Source organism: Leptosomus discolor, chromosome 22 (assembly GCF_034619465.1).
Source record: "Leptosomus discolor isolate bLepDis1 chromosome 22, bLepDis1.hap2, whole genome shotgun sequence".
In the NCBI taxonomy this organism is placed as follows: Eukaryota; Metazoa; Chordata; class Aves; order Leptosomiformes; family Leptosomidae; genus Leptosomus; species Leptosomus discolor.
This window is the reverse complement of record NC_141412.1, coordinates 1,348,107-1,364,500: the sequence shown is the minus strand read 5'-3', so window position 1 is coordinate 1,364,500 and position 16,394 is coordinate 1,348,107. Positions and strand designations below refer to the sequence as shown.

General features: G+C 63.2%; 2 protein-coding genes across 2 annotated transcripts; one reads left to right on the top strand and one right to left on the bottom strand.

The window, feature by feature from the left end:
* Positions 1–1,602: 1,602 nt before the first annotated feature.
* SCN4B (sodium voltage-gated channel beta subunit 4) lies at positions 1,603–7,387 on the top strand. Its single transcript, XM_086476949.1, has 5 exons — positions 1,603–1,666; positions 5,616–5,779; positions 6,520–6,745; positions 7,032–7,161; positions 7,294–7,387. The coding sequence occupies exons 1-5, from the start codon at positions 1,603–1,605 to the stop codon at positions 7,385–7,387; spliced, it is 678 nt and encodes a 225-aa protein (XP_086333075.1).
* Positions 7,388–7,969: 582 nt separating this feature from the next.
* TMPRSS4 (transmembrane serine protease 4) lies at positions 7,970–15,625 on the bottom strand. The gene is made up of 14 exons (XM_086476769.1): positions 15,482–15,625; positions 15,179–15,209; positions 14,985–15,098; positions 14,636–14,788; positions 14,398–14,527; positions 13,544–13,645; positions 13,407–13,447; positions 12,688–12,850; positions 12,238–12,404; positions 11,929–12,024; positions 11,608–11,747; positions 11,320–11,469; positions 8,665–8,776; positions 7,970–8,145 (listed from the first exon to the last, which is right to left on the bottom strand). Exons 1-14 carry the CDS (start codon positions 15,623–15,625, stop codon positions 7,970–7,972), a joined length of 1,719 nt encoding a protein of 572 aa, XP_086332895.1.
* Between the last annotated feature and the right edge of the window lie 769 nt (positions 15,626–16,394).

Sequence of the window (16,394 nt, the reverse complement as noted above, 5' to 3'; positions counted from 1 at the left end):
CCTACGAGTGTGGCCCTAGCATCCATCATGCACCCTTGCAGGGATGACATGCATCCCTCCACCCCTTCCGACCTCTCTGCTGAGCTGCTCCTCAGAGGTGTGCCACCCCCCTCGCAATTAGCAAGGCTCCAGCAGATGCAGCGCTCCTCCTCCTGTCTCGGCACAATGCTTGCCTGGTCGCCAGCGCCTGCGGCTCCGCTCACCAAGCCGTATCCATCACCTAGCTGTATCCATCACCTAGCTGTATCCATCACAGCTGCCTGCTGAGACACCTTCTGCTGCATCAGCAGTACTCTCCACGCCGCTCCTGCAGCGCCGGCTGCCAGCGCTGCCCAGCCCGCTCTGCCTGTACTTTTCCTGTCGCTGCTGCCAGCTCTGCAGCCTTAACTCCTCAGCCTACAGGCACTGCTGGCATCCTCTCAGGGTCCCCTGGGATGCCCCTGTGCCCTGCGAAACCTCCTGCTTTCCCTCTTCCCTCCTGCTTCATGCTCCTGGCCAGGCAGAAAGGAGAGCAAGCTGCAAAGGGGACTGGAGTGGGGCTGAGGAGTCTCTCAAAGCGCCCTGGACCTGACAGGCCATGGCGCCCCGGACACGCAGGCAGGGCCCTAGGCAGCATCCCTGCACACGAGCTGCTCTCACACCCGAAAAGAAGCGGTCCTGTTCGGGGAACCCATGCTGTAGTGCTGTACCCAGCAAGGGAGGTACAGCCTCGCCTGGCCCCCGGGGTGAGCCCTGCCGGGACATGTGCCTTGTGCCAGCGAGGACCGCAGCCCGGAGAAACGGTCAGTGCTGTTCCGGCACCTGGAGCACGTCGGCGCCTCCTCCCCCTTCCCGCCATGCCTGCTCTCAGGGTGCGTCACCTCCAGCAAATTGCTGCTCTGCACAGGGGCCCGGCTGGCTAATGGACCTGGGTGCAAAGGCAAAGCTCTGCCTTTGCGCGTCACACCGTCGGCAGCCTCCATTAGGAGGGCCCCTACCACCGCCTTGGTGGATGTGGTCGGCCGAAGGTGAGGCCTAATGGATGGGAGGGTGAGGAAAAGGTCGTTGAGACGTGAACTTCTGTGCAGCCAATTATCCTGGAACGAGCTCATGGTGGGAAAAAATAAGTTTTCGAAGTGCTCCCTCCGGCGCTGGGCAGATTCCCCCCCCCCCCCCCCCAGCCTTGCCCATCGGTGTCCGGCTCTGCGTCCCCATCTGCGGCTGCAGAACCCTTGGGGATAGCCGCCTGGGGACAGAGGGCAGGGACACCGCTGGTGGCGCCGAGCGAGAGCTGAGCCCCAGCCTCAGCCCGTCGGGTTGTCCTCGGGGCAGCGGCGGGGGAAGCCACCTTTACCCCTTTCCCCCGAAACGCGGGGTGCAGAAAAAGGGGCAACCCCCGGGACTGGCCGGGGGGCGGTGGGCACACGTGCAGGGGACACGGTGCGGCGGGAGGATGCGCGGAGGATGCGCGGAGAAGGGCGGAGGAGGGCGCAGCGCGGCCCCGCCCGGCCCGGCCCCGCCCGGCGCCGCTCGCCCTCGGCGGGGGCGGCCAGAGCCGGGCCGCTGCGGGCCAGGAGGGACCGTGCCGACCCGCTCCGCTCCGCTCCGCTCCGCTCCGCAGCCATGGCCCCGGGCTCGCCCGCCGCCCGCCGCCGCTCCGCGCCGCGCCTGCTGGCAGCGCTCCTGGGTAAGGGGCGCGGGAGGGCGGGGGGCAGCCCGGGGAGGGGGGGGGTGGCGGCGGGACACACACACACACACGCACACACACACTGCGGGGACCCTGCCCCGGGGGTGCGCCCCGGCGAGCCGCGGGCAGCCCGGTGCGGGGTGGCTCCGGCTTCTAGCCGCCCCCTTGCCTTCCCGAGGCGGGGTGACCCCCCCCCCACGCCCCCCCCCCCCCCCCCCCCCCCCCGGTAAGTCGCCTTCCCTTCGCGCTCGGCTGCTTTGCATCTGGCCCGCCCGCCCCGCAAGGAACCGGGCGCTGCTGCTCCGCTGGGTGCCCCCCCTCCCCGGGCGCTAACGCAATTCTCTCCGCTCTGCAGACGGCGAGCCCGAAGCACTGAGGATAAGTGACTTGTCCAAGGTGACTTCGCAGCCGAGTCCGAGAGCGGGCTCTGAAGTCCTGCCTCCAGCCCCCTGCCTGCCCGCACCGGTCGCTAACACCGCCAGAGCTTTCTCCGGGAGCACTGCGGCTGCATCCCGCTTTGCCCGGCTCCGCTCCGCTGCTCTGCGAGCGGGGACGGCGGCTACCTGCCCGCTGCCGCGACCCGGGGGAGGTAGCCGTAGGGAAGCCCTGCACTGCTTCAGCGCAGCCACCAGCACGCCCGCCGACAGGTCATTCTTTTTACAGTTCCTTTCGTAAAACGGCCCTTCGCATGCGCCGCTTCTCCCCAGCGCGGGGACCAACCCCTGCTGCAGGGCCGCTGCTCGGAGCATGACACCCAGACCCGCGTCCGGGGGTGCCCGGGGTCCCCCAGCTCCAGGGCGGGTGGGGGAAGGAGTTTGCAGCCGTCCCCTCCCCGCTGCAGCTGCAGCCCTTGGGGCTGGTTCTGAGCCACCTGCATCAGCCCCCGTGCACCTGCTCCACTTCTGCTCGTGTCGGCCGTCCCTGTGTCGGTGGGCACGGGGAGCCTGAAACCAAGGGCGGCCTCTGCAGCGTTTGCTGTGGGGAGACTCCCTCGAGAGGCGCGTTAGAGGGCATAGTCCTTAAGTTTGGTTTAAGGGAGCTGGAGACACGAAAAGACGTGTAAGTACCTGACTCCCTGCAGGATTTGGGTGCTGGTACCCTCAGTGCCTCCTCGGGCAGATGCAGTGCAAGCTGCTTTCAGCATGGGGCTGGCAGTGGGGTGGTAGGAGAGACCCGGAGACGCTGGAGACCGAGGCACTTGGGGGTCTGGAGTCCAGGGTGCGGAGGTGGGAACCTTGTCCCACAGGTCGCTCAGGTGGGCTGGAGGGGGAGGTGGGAAGGCAACGGTGTCTGGGCAGGTCTCTCTGTGCGTTTCGGGGATGCCGCGCTCCCCGGGGAGCCCGCGGAAAGGGTGAGGCCTGTGTGTCCTGTCCCAGAGCAAGTCACGCCTGGGCTCAGGCTGGTCTGGGAACTCCTTTCTAGCCTGGGTGGAGAGGAGCCTGGCCAGCCTGCCAGGTAGGGCTTGCTGTCCGTGCCAGGAGGTCACGTTCATTTTTACGGGCAATGAAAGTTTTTATAGAGCAGCTTGCTCACGGAGGATGGAGGTGTCCCGTGGCTTTTCAGGTGAATCCCAGGCACCCTTTCCATTCGGGCCGTGGTTCCCAGAGCGGGTTCCTGACAGGCTGCAGGAAAAGCCGGGGGCTGCCAGCAGCCCGTGGGGGGAAAGTCTTGCTCTGGTCCCTGGCCCAGGTTGGAGAGCTGTCACTGCTGTCGTTGGGGCTGGTCCCGGGCTGCACATCGCTCAGGGCCCCTGGGACCCCTTGTCAAGGGGGGCTTGCCCCAGGGGCTCAAAAGCAACGAGCAGGCAGCCAAGGCTCTGGCAGCAGCAAGAGCGGCTGCTGCCTGGTTCCCCTTCCCTGTCTCCTGGGGAAAGCTTGTGCCCACAGGCAGGCATGGGAGGTAGCCTGGACCCCCGGGGAGGCTTGCCCTGCGCACCGAGGGCTGGGGCTGTGCCGGTGCGTACCGAAGAGTAACAGTGGCAGCTGGTGTGGCATGTTCGATCAGTAATCTCCCAGCCTCCTAATGTGTTTTCCTCTGTGCTTTATTTAGTGGTAACGTATCCGTTCTGTCTTCCTGAGACCACAGCATGACAGGAACAAGATCAGCCTCCGTTTACCCCACACATTCAATTCAGACTACATTCATGACGTTCTAACGGTGGCAGACAGGATTAAAAGTGTTACAAGCTGCAAGGAATCGTCTTTCTTGTAACTGTCCGCTTGCAGCTCCCTGCCTACTCAGGCATACCTGCAGAGCCAGGCATCCCTCTGCTAAGTCACTCTAGCTAGCAGCATGATTCCTCCCGGGACACTCCCGGCTTTGAAGTCCCCTCTGTGACATCCCCAGGGCTGGTCTTTGAGCCTGACAACTGCAGGAGACCTCCATCTGGTAGGAACCGCTCCCTGACGTTAGCTAAAGCCTCACAAGCAAAACTGAAAAGTGCTTCTTTGTAAAGTTAAGTAACTCCTTCCCTGCAGTGCTTGCAATGCAGCACTGCAGCAGGGCCTGAAGCCCAGGATGCAGGGCTCTCAGGCTTGGCTTGGGCTGCGACGTGCCTGGGGAGTTGTTAGCACGGGCATGTGTGGGAGAATAAATCAGCCACTGAAGCGGCTGCAGAGATGCGAATCTGAAGGGGAGGGCACTGGATCCACGTTAAGGTGTCAGCGGAGCCGGGGACCAGCTTGTAGCTGTGGGAAGAGCTGCCCCCGCCCTGTATTTTGGTTGTCAGAGTGCCCAGGGAGAGCTTTGTAGGGATGGCTGGGTCCCTTTGGGGGCTGAGGTCTGGGAAAGGGGAGGGCAATGCTTTGCTGAGTTGTATCACATCTTGGCCATACCACGGCATACAAGCGAGACGGGCCCCGGTGGGATGGGGATGGGGAGCGGGGCTGCTCCCCTGGCCTGGAGCAAAGCATCCCGGTGCCCCCAGGAAAGGATCCGTGCGGACGCTGCTGGCCCAGCCCGGTGCACAGGGGTGCTGTGCCGCTCCCCCTGCGTGGCACCCCGGGAGCTGTGGGGCATGCCCTCGGCTCCCGCAGCTGGGCCGGTACCTGCTCCTCGATGCATTTCTGCCTGCTAGCGGGGAGGAGAGGAGCGGGAGAGCCGCCTTCTGCCTTTGAAGGTCGTTTGTCAGCTGCGGCGGCGGACGAAGGGCTCTGGCGGGCGGGCGTGAGGGGGTGCCGCGCCGGAGGGGCCGCACGGGCGCCGCAAGGAGCCTCTGCCCTGCCTGGCTGGAGAGCCCTGCGCTGGGGTGGGGGCCGGGCGGGGTGGCAGGCGTCCAGGGCAGCGATGCTAATTACTGCTCCATCTCCCTGCTTGAAGAACAGAGAGCTCTGCTTCGCTTTGGGCTTTTTTTTTTTTTTTTCCCCCCCCTTTAAGGTTTAGCTGAAGGCCTGGTGGATAACATGCAAATCAGGGCTTTCATTTGCGGGCTTTGTTCGCGGCGATATTATGGTTGCCTTTGAACCCGCGCTGTCTCTGTGGGTGCCAGCCAGCCCCTGCCATTCCTCCGGGAGCAGGTCCCCTCTCTCTCTGCCGAGCTGTCCTGGGGACAGGGACAGGCGTGTTCGCTCCTGCTGTGCCGGAGGGGATGAGGGGTAACAAACCCGTCCCTGGGCTCTGGGAGGGGAGGAGAGCTGGGCTCCTGCCTCTTGTGCTGAGGCTGCAGGAGGAGGAGGAGGAGGAGGAGGAGGAGGATGCCATGGGTCCCTGGCAGAGGCGGGAGCAGGACCTAGGGGGAGCGGTGGCTGAGCCCCGCTGCCCGCCATGTGCTCCGTGGGAGGGGATCCCCAGTGTGACCGATGCTGCAGGAGGGCAGACGTGGTCCCTCCCGCACACCTTCCTCCCCCCTGCCCGCTCTGCCCTGAGGGTCGCCTCTGCAGCGGAGCCCTGCAGCAGGCTGGGCTGCACACCGGTGCCACGTCCTCACTCTCTGCTCCGCTCTCCCTGCCAGCTTTGCATGTCTTCGCCATCGCCTTCGCCTTGGAGGTGTCGGTGGGGAAGACCAACACTGTGATGGCTCTGAATAACTCCGATGTCCTGCTGCCCTGCACCTTCACCACCTGCATAGGCTTTCAGGACCTGGTCTTCACGTGGTATTTCAACTCGACAGAGATGGTGGGTGGCTCTCTGGGCTTTGCCTCCGTTTTCCTGGCAGGTCCTTTTGTACTTTCCCAGTGCAGACCAGCAGTGCAGTTCTCACGAGTTCCCTTCCTCCTCTTGCAGGATGCCGGTCCCTCTGAGTGTCTCCAGCTCTGGGGGGACGGGGCCGTGCAAACAGGGTGACTCAAATAACCTGGCACGTCTGTGGTTTTGGCACAAAGCTGTTCTGGATTTTTTGCTGCCCCCAGGCTCATTTCTTTTCATCAATTGGTCATGAATTGGCTGTCTGTTCAGATGCAAGTCTGCACTTTGGCCAAAAATGGTTAATTTTCTCCTCCTGTGCTTACTCTGCACTACTAAAGGCTCTGTAGAGATTTGCTCCCTGCTGGGAATCTTCTGCTCTCCAACTCCTCAGCAGGAAGGCTGGTTTAGAGCAGGTCTGTCCTTGTGGCCAGCCTTGGGTGGCCCTAGAGCAAAGGGACTCTCTCTGCCCTGGGGTTCTCCCACCTTTTGCGTGGTCTGTAACATTGCCGCAGGGCAAGTCAGATTGATCAGTTGCTTCCCCGGCGGGCTGTGCATCAGGTCCCCCTCCACGGCCGTTCCTGCTTTAGTGGTGTGTGCTGGGACACTTGGCCACGTGTGTCTGTGTGCGCAGAGGCGGGGCAGGGCACTGGGAGGAGAACCCGAGCCTTTCCCTCACCTGGGGTTACTAGGAGCCCAGCTGACCCCCGCATCCTGCACCCCTGTCTCTGCAGATTTACCACGGCAAGATAAAGAGCAAAGCCTCGGAGCCCTTCCTCGTGGGACGCAACCCACGGGTCGAGTTCGTCGGCTCGACGACCGGGAAGGACAACAACATCTCCATCCTCCTGAAGAACGTGGAGTTCAGCGATGCTGGGAAATACACCTGCCACGTCAAGAACCCCAAGGAGAAGAACGCGCAGCACAACGCCACCATCTTCCTCACGGTGGTCCAGAAGAGTAAGTGCCAGCCAGGGCTCCCGTGCCCCGCGAGCGGCTCTGGGGCAGTGGGGGTGCAAACCCGCGCTGACCCCGCTTGGGCTCACGGTGGTGGCAGTGCACGGGGTGTCCTGGCTTCTTGGAGGTAGTTGGCATCCCTGAAGGGCGAGGCTGGCCTCGTGCCCCTCTGCGCTGTGTGGGCCAGCGGCTGGTGGAGGGGGTCCCTGCTTTTTTGGGGAGGGGGGGGCATGCAGCTGGGAGCTCCCTGCTGTGCTCCGGAGGCCCCTCAGCACCTTCTCTCCTGCAGTGGTGGAGACAGACAACACTGTGACGCTCATCATCGTGGGCGTCGTGGGGGGGCTCATCGGCCTCCTCATCCTCTTCATGCTCATCAAGAGGGTTGTCCTGTTCATCGTCAAGAAGACCCAGGATGGGAAGTGAGTGCGGGTGCCGGTCCCAGCACCCTTCGGCGGGTGCTGCCGGGGGGCAGGGCTGCACGGGGCCGGGGTCGTGGCGAGAGGGGCCGGGGAGGGCCGGGGGCTGTCAGCTGCCCGTGTGCTCTCCCCCAGGAAGGAGTGTCTCGTGAGCTCGTCGGGGAATGACAACACCGAGAACGGCTTGGCCGGCTCCAAGGCGGAACAAAAAGCACCACCAAAGGCATGAAGCGGCGGCGCCCCGAGCCCTGGCCTGCCCGGCAGCAGGGAGGGTGGGCAGGGGGACGAGCCTTTCCCTTTTGTTTTCTTTCCAAACTGCCAACGCTTGAGACATGTTTCTATTACACACGTGCCTGCAACCTGCACTGCTTCTCGGAGAAGACTTCGGCTGCCGCGGGGACGGGGAGCTTCTTACGGACTCGGACTGGGACGCCGCTGGGACAGAGGGAGCCGCCTGCTCCACTCTGAGCAAAGGCAAGAGGGTGCTGGGCGGGCAGGGAAGGGGCCGGGTGCTGGGGTGTTCCTGTCTGCACCCGGGCGGGTGCTGTGCTGCGCGGGGCGGTGGGCTGCCAGGGGTCCCGGCGTGCCGGCGGGGGTAGAAGTTGCGAGGAGCTTGGGGCGTCTTGTCTGACTCCGGGGATGCTGAGCTGGGTCGGGCAGGAGCTGCCTGCCTCATGCCGAAGGTTTCTGGAGCAGGGCAAGGATGCAGGGAACTCGCCGTCGAGATAGAGGCTCCTTCGCTGCGTTTCTCCTGGGTCGGGCACGGGAGGAGGCAGGGCTGTGGCGACAGGGCTTGGCTTCAGCTCTCCTGTTAAGCGTACTTGAGAACCAAATCCGCAAGAGGCCCCTTGCTGTCAGGGCTGTCACCTCCTCCCAGCAAGGGCTGGGTGCCATGGGCAGGCTGGCCCCGCGACAGGGCTGGCGGCACCAGCGGCCGGGGCTGGCTGTGTCCCGGGGCTGGCTGTGTCCCGGGGTCGCTGCTGGCCCCTGGCAGGAGCGCGGCAGGGTGAAGCTCCGCGTTTCACGTTCCCTTTACCCCTGCACGGGGCCGTTCCCCGGGGGCAGCGCGGGGCTTCTCCCCCAGCCAGCCTTCTCGGGAGGAGCTCCCTGGGTTTGTGCTGCGGCTGCTCTCGCTCCTCCTCCCCTCTTTTTAAAGCTCGGCACTCAGAGCAGCCACGCTTTCGATGATGACTCGCCAAGGCTTTACTCGTTAGGCGGATATTTTTTATATTAGACTCCAGTGGGAGAACGGCTGATTGTGTTTCCCTTTCACCCGAGGGAAACGGTGGCACTCCATCCACGATGCAGGGAGGGAGCACGGTCGAGCCCTGGTGAGGGGAGCTGGGCGAGGGCTGTGCCAGCCCGCTCCCGGGCCTGCCGCCGGCCCGCTGGGTGACCTTGGGCAAGTCGCTCTGCCTCTCCGTGCCTCAGTTTTCCCATCTGTAAAATGGGGATAATAATACTGCTCTACCTCACAGGGGTGGTTGTGAGGCTTCCTTGGCTAACATTGGTAAAGTACTTTGAGATCCTCAGAGGAGGAGTGCTGCAGAAAGCCAGAGGGTCTTTCCAAGGGGTACCTGTAGCGGGGACTCGGGCAATCCAGCCCCTTTCCCGAGGGCTGTAGCAGAACATGAGACACGAAGGGAATGAGCTGATCCTGCAGCTGAAGGTGACAATGTCTTTTACAATGTCACTTGTTCCCTGTTTCTCCTGCATTTGTGGGTGTCTGTCAGTGAAGCTGCAGGACAGGCAGCTCCCCCGTCCCCACTCGAAATTGGGAATCAAAGCTGAACGCTGACTTCCCCGGCTGCGGGGGCTTGCACCCTGACAGAGGTGCCGGTGGGGAAGGCAGGCGAGGATTTGGTGGGCCAGGCAAACAAGGGAAGGTTAGGGGCTTCCTTCTGTGGGAGAGGTCGGACCCCTCCTGCCCGCTTGTGGGGGCGGTGGAGTGGAGAGCACCTTGCAGCCTCCGCCTGGGGTCACGGCCAGCTGGCCGCACCCGAGCCGGGCTCAGGGGCACCCGCCGGAGCGAGGCCGTGCGTTCGGGAGACAGGTACAGGCAGCCGGCCCCTGGCAGGTTTCTTTGGCTGCTGGTTAGACGGGTCCCTGGAATCCCGGTCCCCTCCCTGAGGATCCGTGGGACCCTCAGGCAGATCACTTTGACTTCTCTGTGCTTCAGTTTCCCCGTCTGTAAAATGGGGACGGTAAATCTGACCTACCTCACAGGAGGTGTGAGGCTCCCTGCATCGCTTTGCCAAGTGCTCCGAGGTCCTGGGGCGAAGGGCACTCTGTAAATGCCAAGTATTGTTAACATACCATTGTCACACGTGAGAGTCTGGGCAGGAAGGCGTGAAACCTCCCGGCTGCCCCAAGAGATACCCCGCCCCCCCAGCCCATCCTTGGAGGAGACCTCCTGTGGGAGAGGACAGTGAGGGGAGGAAGGGATTTTTTTTAAAGAACTATTTTTAGCTCTCCTAACCTGTTGGCCTTTTTTAGACGGTATCTGGACACGGTTCCACTTACCACAGGATATGCAATGCTGTACTATGCATGGATTACTCCTCTGGCTTGATGGAAAAAGTCAACATAACCAGTTTTTGGAATGAAACTCTATATGCATATGTGTGCGGGTGCTGTACGCAGCGCAGGGGGCTCCGGGGCAGCGGGCTGGCTTGGGAGCTTGTGCCAGCTCCTGGGGGGGTCCCTGCCGTCACAAGGGCTTTGGGGGGGTCTGCTGAGGCTTTCCGGGGCACGCGGGGGAGAAGGCCCTGCCGGAGGCGCGTGCTGCGACAGACGCGTATGTGTATAAGCATATATAAATACACCTAGGAGATACCTGCGAGTAAACACAGGATGTGTACCACATGCTGTGGGATGACTTACAGCACATTTTTGCACTGTAGAGGTTTAGTTAGCTTTGCCTTGAATGAAATAAAGTTTATGTTTACTAGAGAAAGTCGCTCTAGTGTGGGTGTTTCTAGTTTGAGAAGCTCGCTCGAGCCCAGGGGCCGTGGGGGCCTGGAGCCGGGGGGCCAGCCGGGTGTGGGGCCGTGGGCGCCGCCTTCGGAGGGGCAGCGTTTGCGGGGTGCTTGGGGGGTATGTCCCAGCCCAAAAGGCTCTCCGAGTGCAGCTGCCTGGAGAGCAGGATCCCTCGCTGCCGCGTTGCGTGGGAATGGCCCTGATTTCTGCTGGGGCTGAAGCTGCGTTAGAAAAAGTTGATTTAAAGGAATGCCTGACGCCCCTGTTTGCGTACGGTAGTTGAAGCTGTCCCCCTCTGATCAGCTTGTCTGGCTGAGTGACCGAGGTCCGCGCGGCACTTTCTTCTTCGTGTGCAGGGACAGCTTGTTCACAAGAGCCAGCGAACAAACCCTGCCTTGTGCTGGGAAAGCGGCTCCAGCACAGCGCAGGGTATTGTGAAAAATGCCCCTGCAAGCAAGAGGGACAAAGCCTTCCAAGGCTGTATGAAAAAACAAACACTTTCTTTTAATGGGGACACTCTACAGCACAAACTTCATTTCTCTCTGTATAACAGTAGTAAGCAAACAGCAGCTTGGCCCCACAGGAGCCTTCCTGCCCCAGCAGGGCCGGCGCAGGGCAATAAATTAATCTTTCTCCGGAAGGGAGCTTGAGCCGGTCAGATTTCTTCACGGTATCGGTGGCCGTTGCGCCGAGCTGCCCTTTGCGTCCTCGGCTGGCCTCTGGCGTGCCAAATCGCCGCCTGCCAGCAAGGGTCCGGGAGGCACGGCTCGCCTGCCGCCGCTTCAGATCCGTTTCCCAGCTGCTGCCAGAGCTGAGACAGCCAAGTGCGTGGGGATGGGGAGGGAGGCTTGGGGAGGGAGGAGGGACCTGTCCCGGCAGGTCTCAGAGCTCCGACTGGAAGGAAGGAGAGAAGAGATTGCAAGCTTTGAAAGGGCAGCCGAAACCAGGAGGAGAAGAGTCACGTCTCTAAGGAGCCGGCTCAGCTCCCGTGCTGAGCCAAAGGGGGCTGGCTGCCCGCAGCCCCACAGCCTGCCCTGCAGTGAAGCTGCACTCTGCCAGCGCGGCTCCCCTCTGGGCAGAGCCACCAGAGGGGGTCCTGACCCTTCCCCACCGCCCCCCGAAACCTGCGTGACAGAGCAGCCGTGCGTGTTGCTGCAGCGGTGTCGGCAGCGCGGCACTGACCCTCCGGACGGCGTAGATCCAGTTGAGGTAAGCACGGACGCTGGTGTAGACGCCGGGCGTGCTGGGGGTCCCGCAGCCCTGGCCCCAGCTGACGATGCCCACCACCTGCCAGTGCCCACCCGAGTACAGCAGGGGCCCGCCGCTGTCCCCCTGTGAAGGACAAACCCTCTGAGCGGGGCTGAGGAGCCCCCCAGCACGGCTCGCAGCCGTTTCCCAGGAGGAAAGGGGCTTTTTCATCAGTGGGTGCAGACCATCCCAATCCCTCTTTCTGGAGCAGGCAGCCCCCACCTGGCAGGTGTCCACCCCGCCTTGGGGCAGGCCGGCACACAGCATCTTTTCGGTGACGGCGCCGTGGTAGGCGGCCAGGTTGCAGCTCTCCCTGTCTATGAGTTTCACCTCCGCCTGCTGCAGGGTCTCCGACAGTTTGCCTGCGCCAAAACGGGGCCGCTCAGTGGGGTCCCCCCAGCAGCCCCAGGCGAGCAGGGAGCCCACCAGCCCATCTCCTCCTGCCAGCGGTGCTGGGGGGCGGGGGGGCTCTGTTCTTGCCCCCCAGGGGCAGCCCCCTGTTGCAGACAGCCAGAGTGCTCGCCCCCACACTGTCCCGCTCACCATGCTCCTGCGTGTAGCCCCAGCCCGTCACCCACAGGGATGTGCCCGGCACCAGCTCCTCGTCGAAATAGGGCAGGCAGATGGGCTTGCTGCTGTCTGGAAAGGAGAAGGGAGGCGCAGGAGATGCCTGGGGAGGCTCAAGGGGAAGGTGCCCTTGGGTGGGCACCGCTCACGCACGGCCCTCTCCCTCCGCGCCTCCGCTCGGTGCCCGCTGAGCGCTGCCACGCGGGCCACCGCTCTCCCCAGCCCGCTTCTCCGTGCCATCAGAAGACACTTGGGACTCCTGCTCCGAGGAGCTGTGCGCTTCACCTGAGACACGCAGGGGAGACTGCAGCTTCACCAGGGCGATGTCGTTGTCCTTGGGAGACGCAGGCGTCACCTCAGCCAGAAAGACCTTCTCCACGGCGAGGGTGGTGGTGCCCGACAGGAGGTTGGAGCCGAACTTCACGCGCCAGCTCTCCACGATGGGGTTGTTCCTGTGCGCAGACGTGTCTGGTTTTGCTCCCCTCTTTCCCCTCCGTGACACTGCTGCGGGGGCAGGCAGCAAAGCCCTGCCTGTGCCCTGCCCTGCTCAGCATCAGCCACCTGCGCCGCCCCAAGGGGCACAAAGCCCTGCCCAGACCTCTTAACTACGGGACACTGAAGCAGCACGTGGCTTCAACCCAGCGGGACTCAGCCTGGCCTCGAGGACCCGACCCAGCCCTGGCACGTCGGTGCCGGCTGACCGGCGTGCCGCAGCGGGGAGGTGGCCCGACTCACTTGAAGCAGTGCGCTGCCGTCAGGACCCAGCCGGGGTCGACGATGCTGCCCCCGCAGATGTGCTCCTTCCTGTACTGCAAGCTGACCTGCCACGGCCAAGCCTCGATGGCGGCCGGGCTCCCGCCCAGCACACGCGGGGTCCTTACGCTCTCCCCGCAGCCTTCTGCCGCCAGCGACAAAGCAACAGGTTAGTTGGGGGGTAGCGGGGAGGGAAAGAGCACCCTCTCTGCCCTCCTCCATCCTCAGGGGTGAGCCGGCATGGAGGCTCCTGCACCGCCCAGGCGCCTCACCCCCCGTGATGCTGCCCGTGTCACCCCTTCGTGGGACACTTGGCGCATCCCCTTCTGCTCTCGGTTTGCACATCGTCCCCAGGCTGGCCGAAATCGGTTCGTCCATTCCTGGCCTTTTCCAGCCCACCAGGCAGATTAGTTTAATCAGGGCAATTCATCAGCAAAAGCAAACCCAACCAGGCAGCCGGTTAAGCCTCTCTTAGGTGTTTCGTTTCTGGGAGGTTTGTACTGGTTTAACGAGAAGGCTGGCAGTAATTAAATCCAACTTTTCTCGTGCGAACAGGGCAGGAAGCGGGGAGGGCCGGGGCTCAGCCAGAGCCGAGCTCTCGCGGGTGCAGCTCAGCACACGGGGCCATGCCAGGACCGAGGACCCGGCGCAGCATGAGGCCCTGCGTGCCGGCAAGGTGCCAACAGCATCGTGATACTTACTGGAACAAAAGAGCGAAACAACGGATCCAGAGAGGCATTTCCTGGAAGAGGGAGGAAAAGGGCTGGATCCGGCAGGGGAGAGGCTCCGGCTCAGTGGCCAGGCACGGCGGGCACCTCTGCACAGCCCCACCACTCACCTGCCCGGCTCGGGCATCTGGAGGCTGCCGTTGCTCAGCACGACCTCGCGGGGAGGCAGGGGCTGCGCTGCGCCCGCCTCCACCGCCTGAAAAGTTGGGGTGCTGGAAGACACAAGGGGGAGGGGGGGCAAGGGTCAGCAAGCACGCCCTGGGGCGCGCGGTCCCAGGCGGGCCACCAGCAGGGCGCAGATGCCGGGAGAGGACAGGCACTGGTGCCTGAGCACCTCCGGGAGCCTGGAAACTTGGTGGGTTTGGCTCAGGCTGATCCGAAGGTGTCCTAACTCAGTTCCAAAGCTTCAGGGACTGAAGCTTTACAAGTAGGTCCTAAATGCTTGCCGGTGGCCCCAACAAAGAGCTGGTGAGACAGGGAGGAAGCGGGAGCTTAGGAAGGGAATGTCAACCCTGCGCCAGTGAGTAAGAGAAAGACCCCATAGGAAAAAAAAAGGGGGTTCCTTGGGATGGGGACACAGGGATGCCGAAAGAGGGAAGTGCCACAGTCGTGAAGGGCTGGGGGCAGGATGGGGGGACTGGCCACTGAGCCCAGGACCAGGGACAGGAGCGGATTGAAGGAAAGGAGACTACTGTGAGTAGGTGGGGGGCGGCGAGGGGTAGGAGCAGGGCAGGGTGCTCACAGGCTGGGGACAACGGGCACAGTACTGCGCTCACATGGGGAGCTGCCAGGGCTTCTAGCGCAGAGACCAGCCAGATCCTAGGGACGTGCAGAGCACTCTGCGTGGCAGGGGTGGACTGAAACCATTAGTGCAGAACTAAACAGAGCCCCACTCAGAAAGAGCTTTTACGGGAGAGGGATGGATAAAGCAGGCAGGGGCGGTGTGGAGAAAGCAGCCCCATACCTCCTGTAGCCCATTTGCCTGCAGGCTGCTTTCGCCAGCACCAGGTTGAAGTGGTCGTGGCAGATGCAGGACCAGGCTCCGGTGTTTCTGTCAAGCACCTGCAGGATGGATCTGTCTTTGGAAACGCGGGCTGGAGACAGACACAAAGTCAGCTTTGCCGCCGGTGACTTTAGCCAGGTGGAGGCTTGCTGCAGCAGCCCAGCCCCTCCGGAGCTCTAGCAGGGTGTCCTGGACTCACCCCCAGCTGGTGGCCCCTCAGGGACCGACTGGGGACAGTTGGCCTCGTCCTCGCCCCGCAGACAGTCCGCCTGCCCGTCACAGACCCGCTGCAGCGGCACCAGCCTCAGGGGCTGTTTGCAGAAGAAGTAGTGGGAGTCCAGGTAAACCTTGACTGGAGGGAAAGGGGGAGCTTAGCACTGAGCTTGTGCTGCTGGGCAGGCTCAGGGCTTGCCTTTGGGGGCTCAGCAAGAAGGTGGCACAGCCGGTCCCGGCTGAGCCCTGGGTCCAGAGCTGTGTTTGGCGAGCCGTGGCTGTGCCCAGCAGCGGCAGCGGAGGGGCGGGGGGGGAGAGGAGGGCAGGAGCTGTACCCAGGAACCCGACCGAAACCAGGCAGGCAAGGCTGAGCACCGCTGCCAGGACGGGGATGCCGATCCGCTTGAAGGACTCCAGCGCCGTGGAGGCTTTGTGTCTTGTGCTGGGACCTGCAACACAGAGGAGCGTGGCCCTGTGTCGGCAGGCCCAGCCCGCCAGCACCCACGCCCCCGGCTCCTGTCGGCGTTACCTCTGCCGTTCAGCCGCTCGGAGGCTAAATCCTGCAAACCAGAGGGGAAAACCAGTTACCGAGCTGAAACTTCAGCCAAAAAGCAGTTGGCGGGTGGGAGAGGTCTGTGCCAGCGCGGTTAGCTAGCGATTCCCCACGGCGATTCCCACGCCAAGCGCACAGCTAACACGATCAGCCACGCCAGGGAGGGCAGCCCGGGGAAAGTGAAGGATCAGCTAAGTCTGGGCGGGCACAGAGGCTGCTGTCTCTTTGGCTTCCTCGAGACCCATTGGGACAATTAGCAGGGAAACCGCCCCAACCTACAGCCGCGGTCGCTTTAGAGCTGCTGGGGATGGAGGTGGAGGCGGGGAGGGCGGGGGGGTGGCATGTCCTGGTGCGACAACGCTCAGCTCTGCTGTCGCCTGGGATCGCCGGCTGCGCTGCTGCCGTGGACTCCACCTGTGCCATTCCAGTAACTGGCTATTAATGAGGAAAAGTTACTGCCTTTAATGCACCAGAGGCTTAAAAACTCATAGGCGTTATGAAAGAGGCACTTTCTGACGTGCCAAGAAACCCTGAGTCAAAATACACACGCCTGCAGGGCTGTGCCACCCAGACGTGCCACGACGCGAGTTATATTCTTCGGCTGGCCCAGCCTGGGGTCAGGAACCGAGGGGCACAGCCCGAGTGATCCCCAACAGGCTGCCGGAGCCGCTGGAGAAACCAGCCTGGCCCATGGGAAGGAGTGCTGTGAGGGCGGGGAGGGAGGGCTCCGCTGCTGCTAGGACACACAGTAAACACAGCGCCGGCAGCAGGCAGCGCTGGAGCGAGGGATGGATAAGGCATTGATCCCACTTGATCGCCTTCAGAGTTATTTTCCTGTAACAGCTTCACGTACGGGAGATGCCCAAGGGCGGTAGGAGAGGTCCCGAGAGCTGCACCAGCCAGCCGTTGCTGAAGGAGCCGCCCCGGTCCTCGGTGGGCGGATTGGTGCTGGGCAAAGATCAGAGCCCCTTTGCGGGGGTTTTGGCGTGGACACTTTACGTTCCTGTCGCCCTGTTTTGCAGCCACGCTCGTGCCACGCTGTTGAGAGCTGCGTCGTGGCAGCTGGCGGTTCGAAAGCGTGCTCCTGCCCTGCTGAGGCTGTGGGAAGCAGCACGCTTGCTTTTCCCTTGAATGCCCCCCCAGCCCCGAGCAAGCTCTTCTCCTTTGCTGTTGTTTCCGGACTCTACCACGG